Below are 12945 nucleotides of genomic sequence, written 5' to 3'. Positions count from 1 at the left end.
TTAGCAAAAAATCCCGAGTCTCTGAAGCTACCAGGGCATGCCATATGATCACAGCATCCCACTGAAGAGAAAAAAAACTCATGAAAATAAGATTAGCTTTGGCCTAGTTTATTCTCTGACTTGCTGTTATTGCAATTGCCTTGCCATAAACACATAACGAGTAAAAGCTTAGATTTTCCATCAGTGTATAGCTCTTCTGAAAAATTCTCATATTTCCCAAGTGTTAGCACCAAATTCTGAGACAAATTATAACTTCAGTTGTGCAGCTGCATGTCTAATCAGTTAGTGTAAACTGAGCCCATCACTGCAAACAGGAACTGGCCCAATACGCACACATTCTTATCTACGTTTGTCTTCACATCTGTACTAAATCAGCTGCACGGGTACACAAGGACGGTGTTATATTGCTTCCAAGCTACACTGCCTAAGAATAAGTAAGAATTTAAACTTTTGCATCAGTGTTACCTTAACAATTCACCACTAAACTTCCCCCGCCCCCCCCCCCCCCCCCAACAACAAAATAGTTACGTGGTCCAAAAGAACAAAAAGGGAAATACCTGGTAATTCATTATGGCCCGTAAACACATGATGCAGACATGAACATCATCTTTTTTACTCACTAATCTGGAATTTTTTAGTGTTCTTCGACTTGGCAAGGTGTTATACCTGCAAAGAAAAACACCTCTCATCAATCACAAGGCTATTTTTAGGCGGTAAGAATAAAGGAATGGAAACACTCCCCTGGGTGAAAACGCAGACATCTTTCAGTTGTGCAGAGGATACAACCGCCGGACAATACACATGCAAATAAAGCAGAAAAAAGGTCACGGGCTGTTTACGTTGGCAGCGTACGAAGCCCCAGATGCACGGCTCCACAACTGCCTGCTGGCCACCGCTGCCCAGCCCAGGGCCGGCAGAGACCACGAGCTGCCGGTCTCAGCCCTTCCACCCGGCACAGCCGATGCCACCAGCCACAGCACGACCCATCCAAAGCCAGGTACCTCCATCTCTCGTGGCATGCAACGGGGAAAGAACGATCCACCCGCAAGCAGAGGTATTCCGGATTTTCTTCCATGCACTTTACTCTGCACGAGCAACGGCACAGACTTTTAATGGAACTGAACATTCGTAGGCATCAGCAAATGTATTAATTCCCGCTGCATTTCATTTAAGAATGGTGCCTCTCTTCTATTCTGCAGCTGAGCGTTCTGAAAGGCCTCCAAATTATTTAAGGAAAATACAGCCCTTAGGAACTTTACTCAGAACAGAGGCATTAATTATTTTAATTGTAACCCTTAACTGGTAAATCAACCTTGAATTCAATTAAATAAGTACACAGAATAAACACAAAGGGAAATCTTTAAATCTGTCATTTCTATGTCATAGTAAATGAAAACCACATTTCAGCTCTTCCAGAGATACTGCTTATTTTCTTTAAGAAAAAACATGCTTCACGAGCCGAGCACAGGAAATTGGAGACAAACTGCCATACAAAATACATAGATGTTCTTACATATGTGAAATTGAATAAGCAACAAGATGATTACGATTATGGTCCAAAAACTCTTTTGACAGTGATCCACTAACTGCTGTAACAGGCCGATGGTGTCCACGGTGCCGCCGCGCTGCCCTGCTGAGCCCCGGGAGCAGCACACCGCAGGACAAGCCCTATCCAAACTGCGGGGGGTCTGCAGGGTCCCCCCAGGCTGTGCCAGGGACACGGAGGTTTCTCTGCAAAGCTGTGCAGGCTGCCCCGAGCAGCTCTAGCTGGCGGCACCGCAGGCGACGCTGACAGCGAAGGTGAAGTTTGGTGTTTGGGGTTGGAAAAATACATTATTTATCCCGCTCTCCCAATTTACAGCGTAAAAACAGCCTGGAGAGGTCCAGGCAGGTTCTCAATTAGTCACAGGGCTGCAGCATCCAGAGATTTGCTCCTGATTTACACCTATACAGGTGAGAGCAGAGACCAGAAGGGCATCAGCTCACCAGCTCAGAGGCTAACGAAACCTCTAGACAGGCACAGTAATCCTTTTGCACTTCCGACTATCACACTCAGGCCTGAAAATGGAGGAAGAAAGAATAAAAATCTGCTGATAGGAAGACAGAAAGGAAAATAACATGATGCACGTGCAGTGACGTGCAAATTCTGACATTTGTTAGGCAAAGAGCAGCTCCACTGGGGAAGGAAAGAGAAATTCATAGGTGAAGCTCGACTGGTGGAGTAAATACAACCTCCAGTAAAAACAAGGCTTCTTCAGACAACTGCAGCTGGCTTCACACTTGCCAATGCCACCTTTGCAGCCCGAAGAACATATACAGGAAGGCTTTTCTTCTCTTTGATTCAGGAAAACAACTGCAGTGGGGAAAGCTTCTGGAATACAGCACCCTTAGCCCTCACCACAGCCCCTAACCAGGAGTTAAACATACCAGTGCTGGTACCAGCAATGACTCAAAGCACAAATGCAAACACGCTGAGGCAGGGTGAGGTGAGCTGGAGAACGGGAGAGCTTCCAAGGGACACGCAGAGCCAGGCTTTTCCATCTAAGAACTATCCCAACACTCCAAGAAAGTATGAGTGGCGTGGAGGGAGTCAACGGGGAATGATCTGTCATTATTTCTCGCACCATGGGAATTATGTGGCATCACAGATAATTATCAGGTAACAGGATCAAAGCAAACCTGGTAATTTTCGAGGCACTCCTCCACACAGTGCTTCGGAGAGCGGGAGTTCTTCAGCACAAGTGCTGCGGAGCCCAAAGCCTGGCATAGGCTTCAAAAGCACTTAAACCAATTCACAGAGAAAAAAAAATCCATCAAGAACTATTAAACACAAGATGCAATCCTTCGATCAGGATGCTTAAATCTACAGACTGCTGGAAGAAGGAGCATGAACCAGGAGAAACATCATTGGATATCTGCCTTGCTCGTACTAAGCACGCGCTCTAAGCATCTTGTGAACTAAGTGTCTGCTCCTGGGCAACGTCAGAGAGGGTATTAGATACGGCTTTGGTGTTACCACACTTCACTGTTTTCCTCTTTCTTTCCTCTGCATATTTTGAGTGCATTTGGGGGGCTGACCTGTTTATTGTTGATGCTACTGTGCAGTTGCTTGTCTAACCAATGCTACTCATTTTGTTTAAAAAAAGAGGTGTAGCTTTAAAATCAGTGATTACATTATTATTATTAATAATAATAATAATATTAAAGACTAATAATAAATACCCGAACAAGTAATAACAGACTTCTTTTATTCTGACTCACTAGCTCACTCTCCGACACAAAGAACGTACTTGCAAATTTTCTCACTTCAAACGTACAAAACGAATGAGGTAGCTCGTACGAGGGTCTGGGTGTCCCGTGTGCTGGGCAGTGATTACAGCGCAGCAGCACCCTTGCTGTGTCTGCCTGTGCAGCTGTGGGAGCCTTCCCTGCTCCGCAGCTCCGGTGCGGGACAACAGCGGAATGCGTGGCGAGCTCTGGAGCGTGGTGCCAAACCACTCTGCCCACGGAGAGCCAGCGACTCTCAGGCTTCAGCAATTACTTCCCTTTGCTTTCATTTTCCAGGAGCGCCGAGATGAAAGAAACCCCAAAATTCAAAGCAGAATTCAGTCAAATGGCTTCCCCCCCCCCGTATATATGAATGCATAAATCAGCTCAGGGCACTCCAGACAGATTTCGGGTTTGCGGGAAACATGACCTAGTTTTGCATGAGAACAGCGAGCAGTTGAAAGCACAGGAGCCGGGTTTCGGGGACAGGACCCCGAGGAGGGGCGCAGGCTGTGCCTCGGAGGACCGGGACAGGATTAGGCTGCTCCCCACACTGCGGGGCTGTCCTGGCCGGCCCCAAACCACCACGAGCACTTTGGATGGGGTGCTGCACTGCACCTCACACCTGGGTGCCAGGACACTTTGTCCGGCTGCTCCTGGTGGGAATGGGGCCGGCCAAGGAGCTCCAGCTAGGGCGGTCCTGCCTGCATCCCCACGGATGGGGCGACTGGCCAGGCACAGACCCTGCGCTTGGGGACTCATTTGTCTTCCAAACCTCCCTTCCCAAGACAAAAGAGGAGCAGTGCGACCTTTAGTTGGGAGCCCTACGTTAAGTCTGAACTGGGACGCGTGGAAGCACTGCCAGTGTTGGCTGGAGAATGCGTAACCACACTGCACTAGCATATTTCCATACAGTCCGTTCACTAAATATGAAAAAAATTCCAATAAAAGATTTAAAAGTCATTTCTGGTCATACAGAGATAGTTCCTACAATGACTTACCTCAGTTTTAAACTACTAAAGGCTGCATACATTATTTTCCTTTGAATTTTAAATAAGCAGAGTAATTAGATCTTTATCATGCCACTGCTAGAAAAAAAAAAATAAATCTTCCTCAGCACCTGGTGTATCAATTCCTTAAATTTCAGAATGCCTTTAGACATCTGACAGAGTTTTGTCAGCTGCAACAAATGGGAGCAAGTCTCCTTAAACTAATAAAAGATGACCATGAAGTCAGAATGTGGCACTTCCAGCCGCTTGGGGAGCGAGGAGGAACAGAATCGGGGAGCAAGCATACTCTGCAAGGCAGCAGGACCCTGGAGCACGCTGGGTCCGATGTCCCTGGGAACTCAGCTTGGGATCCAGCCACCTGGACGGAGTCTTCCCAGGCCGAGAGATGCTCCTCTCTACACCTCTCACTACCCGCGTGGCTTTCCGGGCACCTTATCAAACCCCCGCACCACAGAGCAATGCAGGCACCAGAAGAAAGGTTTGAGATGACAACAATATTCACCTCTTCTGAAGAGGTGGAGAAACCCAACGAGGGCTGCAGACCTCCCGTATGGCACTATCTGCCCGCAGCCAAGAAAACTGCTGTTTTGAAGCCTGGAGATATTCACCTGGAAATTCTCAGGACCAGGCAAATAGGCAAAGTTAGAGGTAGCTGTTGCGTTCTCCCCCCAGAGCCCAAGACGACGCTCACCTCTGGGGACTCTGCCCCAGGGCAGGTACACAGCTCCAGCCCCAGGCTGCACACCTTGCTCTGCCCTCTCTCCGCAGCAGTCCTTCTGCCTTCCCCACCACCCCTAGTCGGTGGTGTGTTATTCAGCGATATCATCGGTGATATTCAGATCCCACACCGTCCACCTCGCAGAGCTTCCACCCGTGTTAGTTTACGATTAGACTCAGAAATGGGTGCAGAATATGAAATCGAGAGCTGCAGTGCAGAGAAAATATCTCTAGCACAGATGGGATTCTGCCCTAGATTTAGATCGCTTCCCTTCAGCAGATGCAAATTTCTTCACACAGACATGAATGCCAAGAATTAATGAGGATTTTTTGTACAGAAACTCTTTTACGACGACTCTGCACGCTGGAACTAAGGCTCAAGACGCTTTCTCTGTATTAGAGGCAATTGCAACAACCCCTGATGTTATTTGTTTCCTTCCTAAAGGCAGGGCAGACCGGCAGTAGCTCTAACACCTCCCTTTATGCGACATGAGCCAAGCCAGGGTGGATGATCTTCTTCTGCTTTTATTTCATTTCTTGTTACTAAACATTAGGCTGATCTGAGCATCTGGATGAATCGTTGGTTTTGATTTCCTGTCTGCTGCAGGTCAAAGATTATGTCACCAAGAGTATATTTATCCTGGTAATTAAATTCAGATGGTTCCTCTTTTATTTCCTTTGCCCCTCCTTTAAAGAAGAACTATAAAACCTTACTTCTGAAAAAAGCAGAAACAGAAAACCTGACCATGTGCAAGCTCCTGCAGCGTGTAATGCTTTCCTCCTGCCAGCCACCGGCGGCGGGTACGGGATGTCACACGTGGGGAGGGAGCTGCTCCACAGCTTCGTGCCTTTGCTGCTGGAGGCTGGGGGGAAGTACGCAGGATCTGGCGTTTCCACAGCCGGGACACTGCACCCGCGTGGGAAAACCAACAACCGTTAAAAGCGAAGCTAAACCCATGCTGAAATACACAGTACGGTTTAAGATTCTTTTTCTCACCCAGATCTAACGTAAGTACATTTCTGTTCAGGAATAACCCATTCAGCATTTTTATTCAATTTGTTAACAATTTAGTTAATTCGGTGCTTGAAAAGGTACTGCTGTGATGTCTCCGGAGACCAGGCTGTGCTTTTACCCACCAGCCTCCTACAGAAAGGTGAAAAGGACCATTCAGTCCAGCCAGCCTGAAGAAATTTATTTTGCTAAACTACTCCTGCCTCCGTGTCCACATGACTTTGTTAAAGCGATCAGCCAGAACTGCTGAAAGTGTCCAGTGTGCCCCAGACTCATCCAGCACTTACACTTACAACCAAGACCTAATTACTTACAACCAAGACCTAGAAAACGCAATACACAATGGCATCTTCTGGTGCAAAACAGCTCACACTGACACCGAAGACCCACAGATGGATCATAAAAACCACCTACACAACAAACTGGGATACTCCAAGTAAATAAAAGCCCTTCCCCCCATGGTAAGCAAGCGCCAATCTCAATACAAAATCCTGCCATCTCCGCCAACTGCAATGAGAGGACTTTCATGCTTAAAACGAATTTCATGCTTAAAACGAGGACATGTGCCCAGTCCAATGGTGTAGAGTTCCAAAGCACTGCGTTAATAACGAATACAAATTACAGCTGGTTTCTCCTATCATTTTTATCTTATTATCTGCTAAAGAATATCATGCCCTCATCTGTCTACGCCAGCTCCCTCACAGTAGGAGCAGGGAGAGCAGAGGACAGCCCAGGATGGAGCTCACCGCCCCCGGCAGCTCGCTCAGCTCTGTGTGGGCTGAGACTCCTGGTTTTCATTGGGGTTTGGTGGTTTTTGGATCACATTTCTGCAGTTTTGTTGTCGGTGGTTTGGAGGTGGTGATGTTTGTATTATGAACGTCCTTCTGACAGCAGAAAGGGACTTTGGAAGAGGAAGGTCTTGGTGCTTCTGCTTCCTACTAACTGTGGATTTCTCTGATCTCTTAGAGCAAGTTACAAGCCGGGTCTGCTGGACGTGGGGAGATTGAACTTGCACCCTTCTGCACGGGACGAGGGCCAGAGAGGGAAAGACCACGAGCCTGTGCTCAGTGGTGGCCCCCCTAAGTACTAAAACCAGTGAGGTGCAATCAGCTCCTCTGCTCGTGCAAGGGAAGCCAGAGCAGCTAGCCATGCTACCCGAAAATGTCTCTTTTCTGCCACTTCAAACAGAGGTGACAAGACTGGTTTGTGCCACAAATGTAAAGAAAATAAGTGACTTTGAGCCTGCTGGTTTTGTCTTCGTCCAACAGAATCTGGGAAAATTATTAATCCATAAAGCTGAGGAGGTATTTGCTGCTTAAAAAAGGTGAGAAAAGAAATCGAAACAGCCGGCTTTGGTCTCCTTCCCTCCTCCCAGCCTACACAGCCAGTGTGTGATTACAGACATAAATGCACACCCAGGTCGTGCGCAGCTCTGCCACGCTGTGTGCATCCCAGGTAACTTCCAGCAAGGGAATGAGCATGTTTCTTCACCTCTGTACACAAACATGGATGGGTACTGTAGGGGATTCTCCCCCAGTTTGACCAGGACAGTTACCTATGAATACCCCAAAACATCACCGAGAAGGCTGTGCAGAAGTGGGTGCATACTGCGTTGGAGCTACCCTCAGCTGCCAGAGACCCCACTGCCTGGCTCAGGTCTGTAAAAATCATCGTCTTCAGGGAGAGAAACCAGAGGAACCACGAGACTGACAACTGGCTGCTCAAAAATATGCTTTGTTAAATTAGCAAGTATCTGACAAAAATTATGACTGAAAAAAAAAATTCCCCGAGCAGTGAAAGCGTTAACGGCAAAGTCCAAATTAAATCATTGTAGCATACAAAGCAGCGTCAAATTTGAGTCCACTTATTGAATGCATTCAAAGCCCATTTATGGATTAAGATGTGTTTGCCTGGCTCGCTCTCTCATTATGGACTCCACAGATTTTGAAGAAATAAATGAAGTTTCTCAGTTCAATCCACATAAAAACTGAAGTATTTGACTCGGAAGAAAGGGAATTTCTAATGGGCTGGGACATTACAAAGTCTGCATTAATATTTATCTGACAGGAGAGTATAACTTTCATGTGAAAGTGATGCTCTTTCTCCCCCAAAAAAGCAGCAATAAAATCCCCAAAGGTTCATCCCTGTTTTTATCCTTCTGCCCTCATTTTGGTGTTTGCTTCCCAAATCCCTGTGCCTCGTCTTAAAAAAAAAAACCTAAGTTGCCAAGGAAACCCAGTGAGCAGGGAATTGGCAGGGTTTAGCACTACTAAAAAAGAGCTACAGGAAGCCAGTTAAAGTCACAATTAGAAGTGGATAGCCTCAGCCACACAAACGAACAGACAGAAAGCCTCCATGCCCACGTCACCACCGGGTGAGTTCACACCGCAGCAAGCTTGCCCTGGCTGGTCGCAAGGGAACTGCTCACTGCGATGGAGCCGCATCGTTTGCAAGCGTGCAAGGGCTATGACCCTGCCAGTACTTCCTAGTGTTACTTTGTGCTTATCTCCTATTCCTTCTGCTATAATTAAATGTCTACAGCACACGTCAGCTGGGACCGTGCAGGGTTCCAAGGGCTACAGCCGGTTTACTGCTAATGAACCCTGAGGACAGGCAGGAGAACTGGTGCCATCCAGGCACCAAAAATGAGAAAAAAATGGTGTTAAAGCTGGCACGGAACACTGTCTCCCCAAATCTTCTTGCTGTTTTAATAAAAAGGAATCCAGGCCAAATCTGTTCTCATTTTTCATACTGCTGTGGCATTGCAGGGACAAGTCCAGCTCCTGAATTTTAAATTACCCTGTTAAGATTGTCAGCCTTCTCCTTTTTCATCCAAGAGGAAGGACCGCTTCTTCCTTTCTCTCCATTTTAATGGTTTTCATAACAAAGACAGAAGAACGTATGCCCTGGGTCTCTGCACGTCCCAGACACATTGTCTACTCAGTGACGAGGCAGCACCCTCCTGATTTTGACCAGAAACACCATGCTGCACACCCTCCTCATTTGATGAGCACCTAGCTTGTTCTCAGGAAAAGATCTCTTTCAATTAACCAATATTTACTAATTATACAAAAAAACCCTTCTCGAAAACTTCCCACCTCCTTTTAGCTTTACTTTTCTTAATACACATAGTCCCCAGCTATTGAAAAAATTCAGATTTTAAAACACAGAATTATTTTTTTTTTTATGAAACACAAACTAAAGATGCTAATTCCACATAAATGTTGGACAATTTCTGCCCAAGCTGCCCCAGTACAATGATGACTCTGCAGGCAGGATGGGGCACTTGGCTGAAAAGCACTGTACTAGGTTATGTTTCTGTGCCAGTTCTGGATGTGCATAAAGCCTCTATTTGTAATAAAAAAGATGAAATAACATGACTAAGGGCTCTATGTCTTAGGTATGAAACTAATAATACTACTTGCAATATGATAAAGAAAACTAGTATAAAGAAAACTAGTGTCTTGTTTCAAAGTAAAACACATTTTATTTTCTTTTAGAAAATCCCGCTCTACAGAAGCAAACTACACTTTGAAATTATAATGTGATAACCACATGTTTTGGAGACTGAAAAGTCTCCCTGATGCCCAGGCGGTCGCTTTACCAAGACGTGTGATTACCAGATTATAAGGCATAGAGAGCGGTGCTAGCCACGCGGCTCCCATGCCCTGCACAGCCCGTGCTGCAGGTAACCTTGCACCTGGGACTTACGAGATTTTCCGGCTCGAAGCCTCATCGGCAGAGCGCACAGTGAAGCTGCTCCAGAGGCAGTTGGCTGAAAAGCAGCTCTGGCAGCGTTTGAACTGAAGTTGCTCAGGCAAAGAAACCAATCTGATGGTATGTGAAAGGTGGATGACAGCAGAGGAGGGAAGGATGCGAGAGAGAGAATTGGAGAAGAGCATTTGAAAGAGGGAAGGGAATGAAGGATGTGAGGAAGGAAACATTGAAATGGAAAATAAAAAAGGTAAGGAATAAAGGGGCATGTGAAAAAGGAAACAAGATGGAAGGAAATGAAGAGAGAAAAAAACGTAAGAAACATGTAATGTATACCTGACACCCATTTCTAGTGTAACTAATCACAAGCATGCCTCCCAAAGACAGAGAGCAGAATCAGACATCCTCCTGCAAGCACAAGACTCTACCATTTCTCTGTCATAGTAGTTAAAGATGAAAGAAAGCCAAAACCAATAAGAACACCTTTGCAACATTCAAAAAAAAAAAAAAAAAAATCAACCGGTCAAGTGATTTTGCTGCACTCCACAGCCTGTATTTCTTTACCAGAACTGTGTGTCTGTCTCTCTCTACTGCCTGATGTCTGTGAACTACATCTTCCAGGTATCACATCCGCTACCACTCAGGATGTAGGTGGAAGGCACTCGCTTAACATCAACTACAGAGCCAACATTACCATTGACTGACAAAGCAAAACTGAACCTCTGCTGGAAGACGTAGGAAAAAGCTGCAAGTCCTCACCAGCTCCATCTTTTTTGGACTCTTCTATGCTCATCACAGTACTATGTAACAAAACTCCGTAAAAGCCAAAAAAAAGTCAAAAAGAATTCAGCACTCTAAGCTGCGTCCCTAGGTGACAGTACTGCTAGAACAAAGGTGGTGTTTAGTATGTTTTATAATAGTGAAGCATCAAAGGAATGTAAGAGAGTTGACTGCCATTCAGTCCTGGGAAGAGATCCTGCCTTTTTCACAAACTAATATAAAAACAAAAACAAAAAACAGTATTTGGAAAGAGAGACTTCATAGTAAAGCCCAGGGTAGTGCTAGAATTAACAGCAGGTTTGAAGGATGAGAGTGGCCTTTCATTAAAAAAAAATCTTGTTCATAGCAGCATGGAAGGAATGCGCTGCTGGAAGAGACCTTTTTGGACAAGACACCAAATCAGAGCCCCAGACTGGCTGGGTCCATGGAAATGTTGAGATACATTTTGGAGAAGAGGAACCACTTCCTCTGTGCAAGCCACGTTGTACCTGATGGAAACGTATTGTACATCTTTAGATCATTCTGTCATTGGAAAGGGAGGCAGAGTTATTCTTGTCTTTTCCTCAATTGCTGTGTAATGCTTCCCCAAGTTACTAGCTTAGCACTTCTTTCCACCTCAAAACTGTCAATACAATGTCACATTTCCTATATATGTCAAGCCTATACCGTGAAAAGAGGGAAGATGAAAAATATTCTAATTGGAAAAAACATATTGACTCTTCTCACTTGGGCACTCACTGTTTGCGGGTCACCCACTGCCTGATTAAACGCCTTACCGTAAAGTCGAGTGTCTGCCAGAGCGGGAAATGCTGTTGCCAACTGGTGAGGGTAAATTACTGCCTCTGTGCAGGTCCTCAATAGATCGGCTCCAAGGTTTGGACTTGTCCATCGAGTTTTCCACGTTGTTCTCCAAACTTTCAAAGTCAAACCTGAAAGGAAATAGAAATTCCAACGCCGGGTTAGACAGAAAAGATGCACATAGCGTTTTCCTTCCTGTTCAACATCTGCAGATTTTAGTAGGTCCCAAAAGATTACAAAAAGAAAGGAAGAAAGCAATGCAGGCTGAAATTCAGCGTGAGCTTCAAACACGCAGTGCGGCAAATTCGGACCTTGACAAGGGGAGCAGCTGACCACATGAGCACACAATTTCAGAAGGATCAAACAGCTACGTATTATTCTACTTCAGTGTAAAATAAATACAATGTTGGCCACTTCGCTGATGAATAGCCCTGCCTTGAAGGGAAGAGGGCAAATGCTTAAAGCTGTCTCCATTTTATTTCAATAAATCAACACATTTTGCAAGTACTAATTCAGTTTACTCCATTGATATGTGGCTGAGCATTTACACTGCTTTGCTGGCCCTCACAAATCTCCCAGCATATGTAATATATTACCATAATCATTACAGATTTTCTTTGATTTCTGACTCATTGCCCATTGTACTGCTATTTCAAGCAAAAATTGCTTGTTCCTCTTACAGCTTTTGAGGCTATTACTCATGTTTACCACGTTCGAGAGAGGAAAAACCCAGCAAGCTAACTTGCGTACATTTGTATAATTTTAGGAAGAAAGTCTTTATACAAACACTTCTTTTTGCTGTGCACAGTTTTTTCCAGTGTTAGTAACATTTTAAAACATATAATTTTCCTTCATTAATTTTATTGCAACCCCACCAAAAAATCTCTTTTCTGCGTGATGATATATATACATTTGATGGCAACTTTTCTAAAAATAAAATATCAACTCTACTCAGCTTGAGTTCCTTAACCTACTGCTTCTTTTCATACAATTTTATACAAAAATCTACTGCTACAACATCCTCAATGAAACCCTTTGGAAATACAAAAACAGATCCTCAGCTGAACATCTATTTCAAATTGTGTGATATAAGGACAGCTGATTTTTTTCCCATTTTATTTTAGTAGAATACATTTAATGATTTATTATCTAAAGGACTAAATCTGACTCCCAACTAACCAAATGTCAGAATTGGAAAAAGCTTGGTTTATAGTCTTCCCAACTTGCAAAATTACCTTGAAATTCCTACTGATGTCTTGCAGCGCATCTACTGCACAGGATGCCAACAACTTTGCTTGCCAGCAGCCTGGTGAGGAGTGGTTTGTGTGTGGATGTCGCTTTGAACGCGGCAGGCAGGATTGTAATACCTTGGGGTCAGACACTAATTCCAAATCTATTTCTTTGGAAGCCTGCATGCTTCTACACATTTGTTGAATGTTTTTTACACTGTACCCCTAGGATGGTCAGAGGCCAAAGGTAAAAAATATGTCAATATAGTCTTAGAGATAAATGATCTCAAGGTTTAAACTTAGGCTTTTTTTTGTCTGCAAGATGTTATGATGCCATAGTTTTGGGCTAATGTTACCATTTTCTCTGCTCTAAGGTATGTACATAGTATTGTACCAAGCTGCTAGCAGGAAAGCTCTG

At 44.8% G+C, this 12945-nt stretch overlaps 1 protein-coding gene across 9 annotated transcripts in view; it reads right to left on the bottom strand.

Annotated features, from left to right (window-relative positions):
* FMNL2 (formin like 2) overlaps nt 1-12945 on the bottom strand; it is a 153176-nt gene that overhangs the window by 43107 nt on the left and 97124 nt on the right. For all 9 annotated transcript variants that reach the window (XM_049805942.1, XM_049805904.1, XM_049805967.1 and 6 more), the window contains exons 6-7: nt 11277-11429; nt 558-666 (exon numbers count right to left, since the gene is read on the bottom strand). In XM_049805942.1, the coding sequence (XP_049661899.1) occupies nt 558-666; nt 11277-11429 (262 nt within the window). The remainder of the gene's footprint in view (nt 1-557; nt 667-11276; nt 11430-12945) is intronic.

This window comes from Accipiter gentilis, chromosome 1 (genome assembly GCF_929443795.1).
Source record: "Accipiter gentilis chromosome 1, bAccGen1.1, whole genome shotgun sequence".
Lineage (NCBI taxonomy): Eukaryota > Metazoa > Chordata > Aves > Accipitriformes > Accipitridae > Astur > Astur gentilis.
The sequence above is the reverse complement of the archived record's forward strand: the minus strand, read 5'-3'. Positions and strand labels throughout refer to the sequence as shown.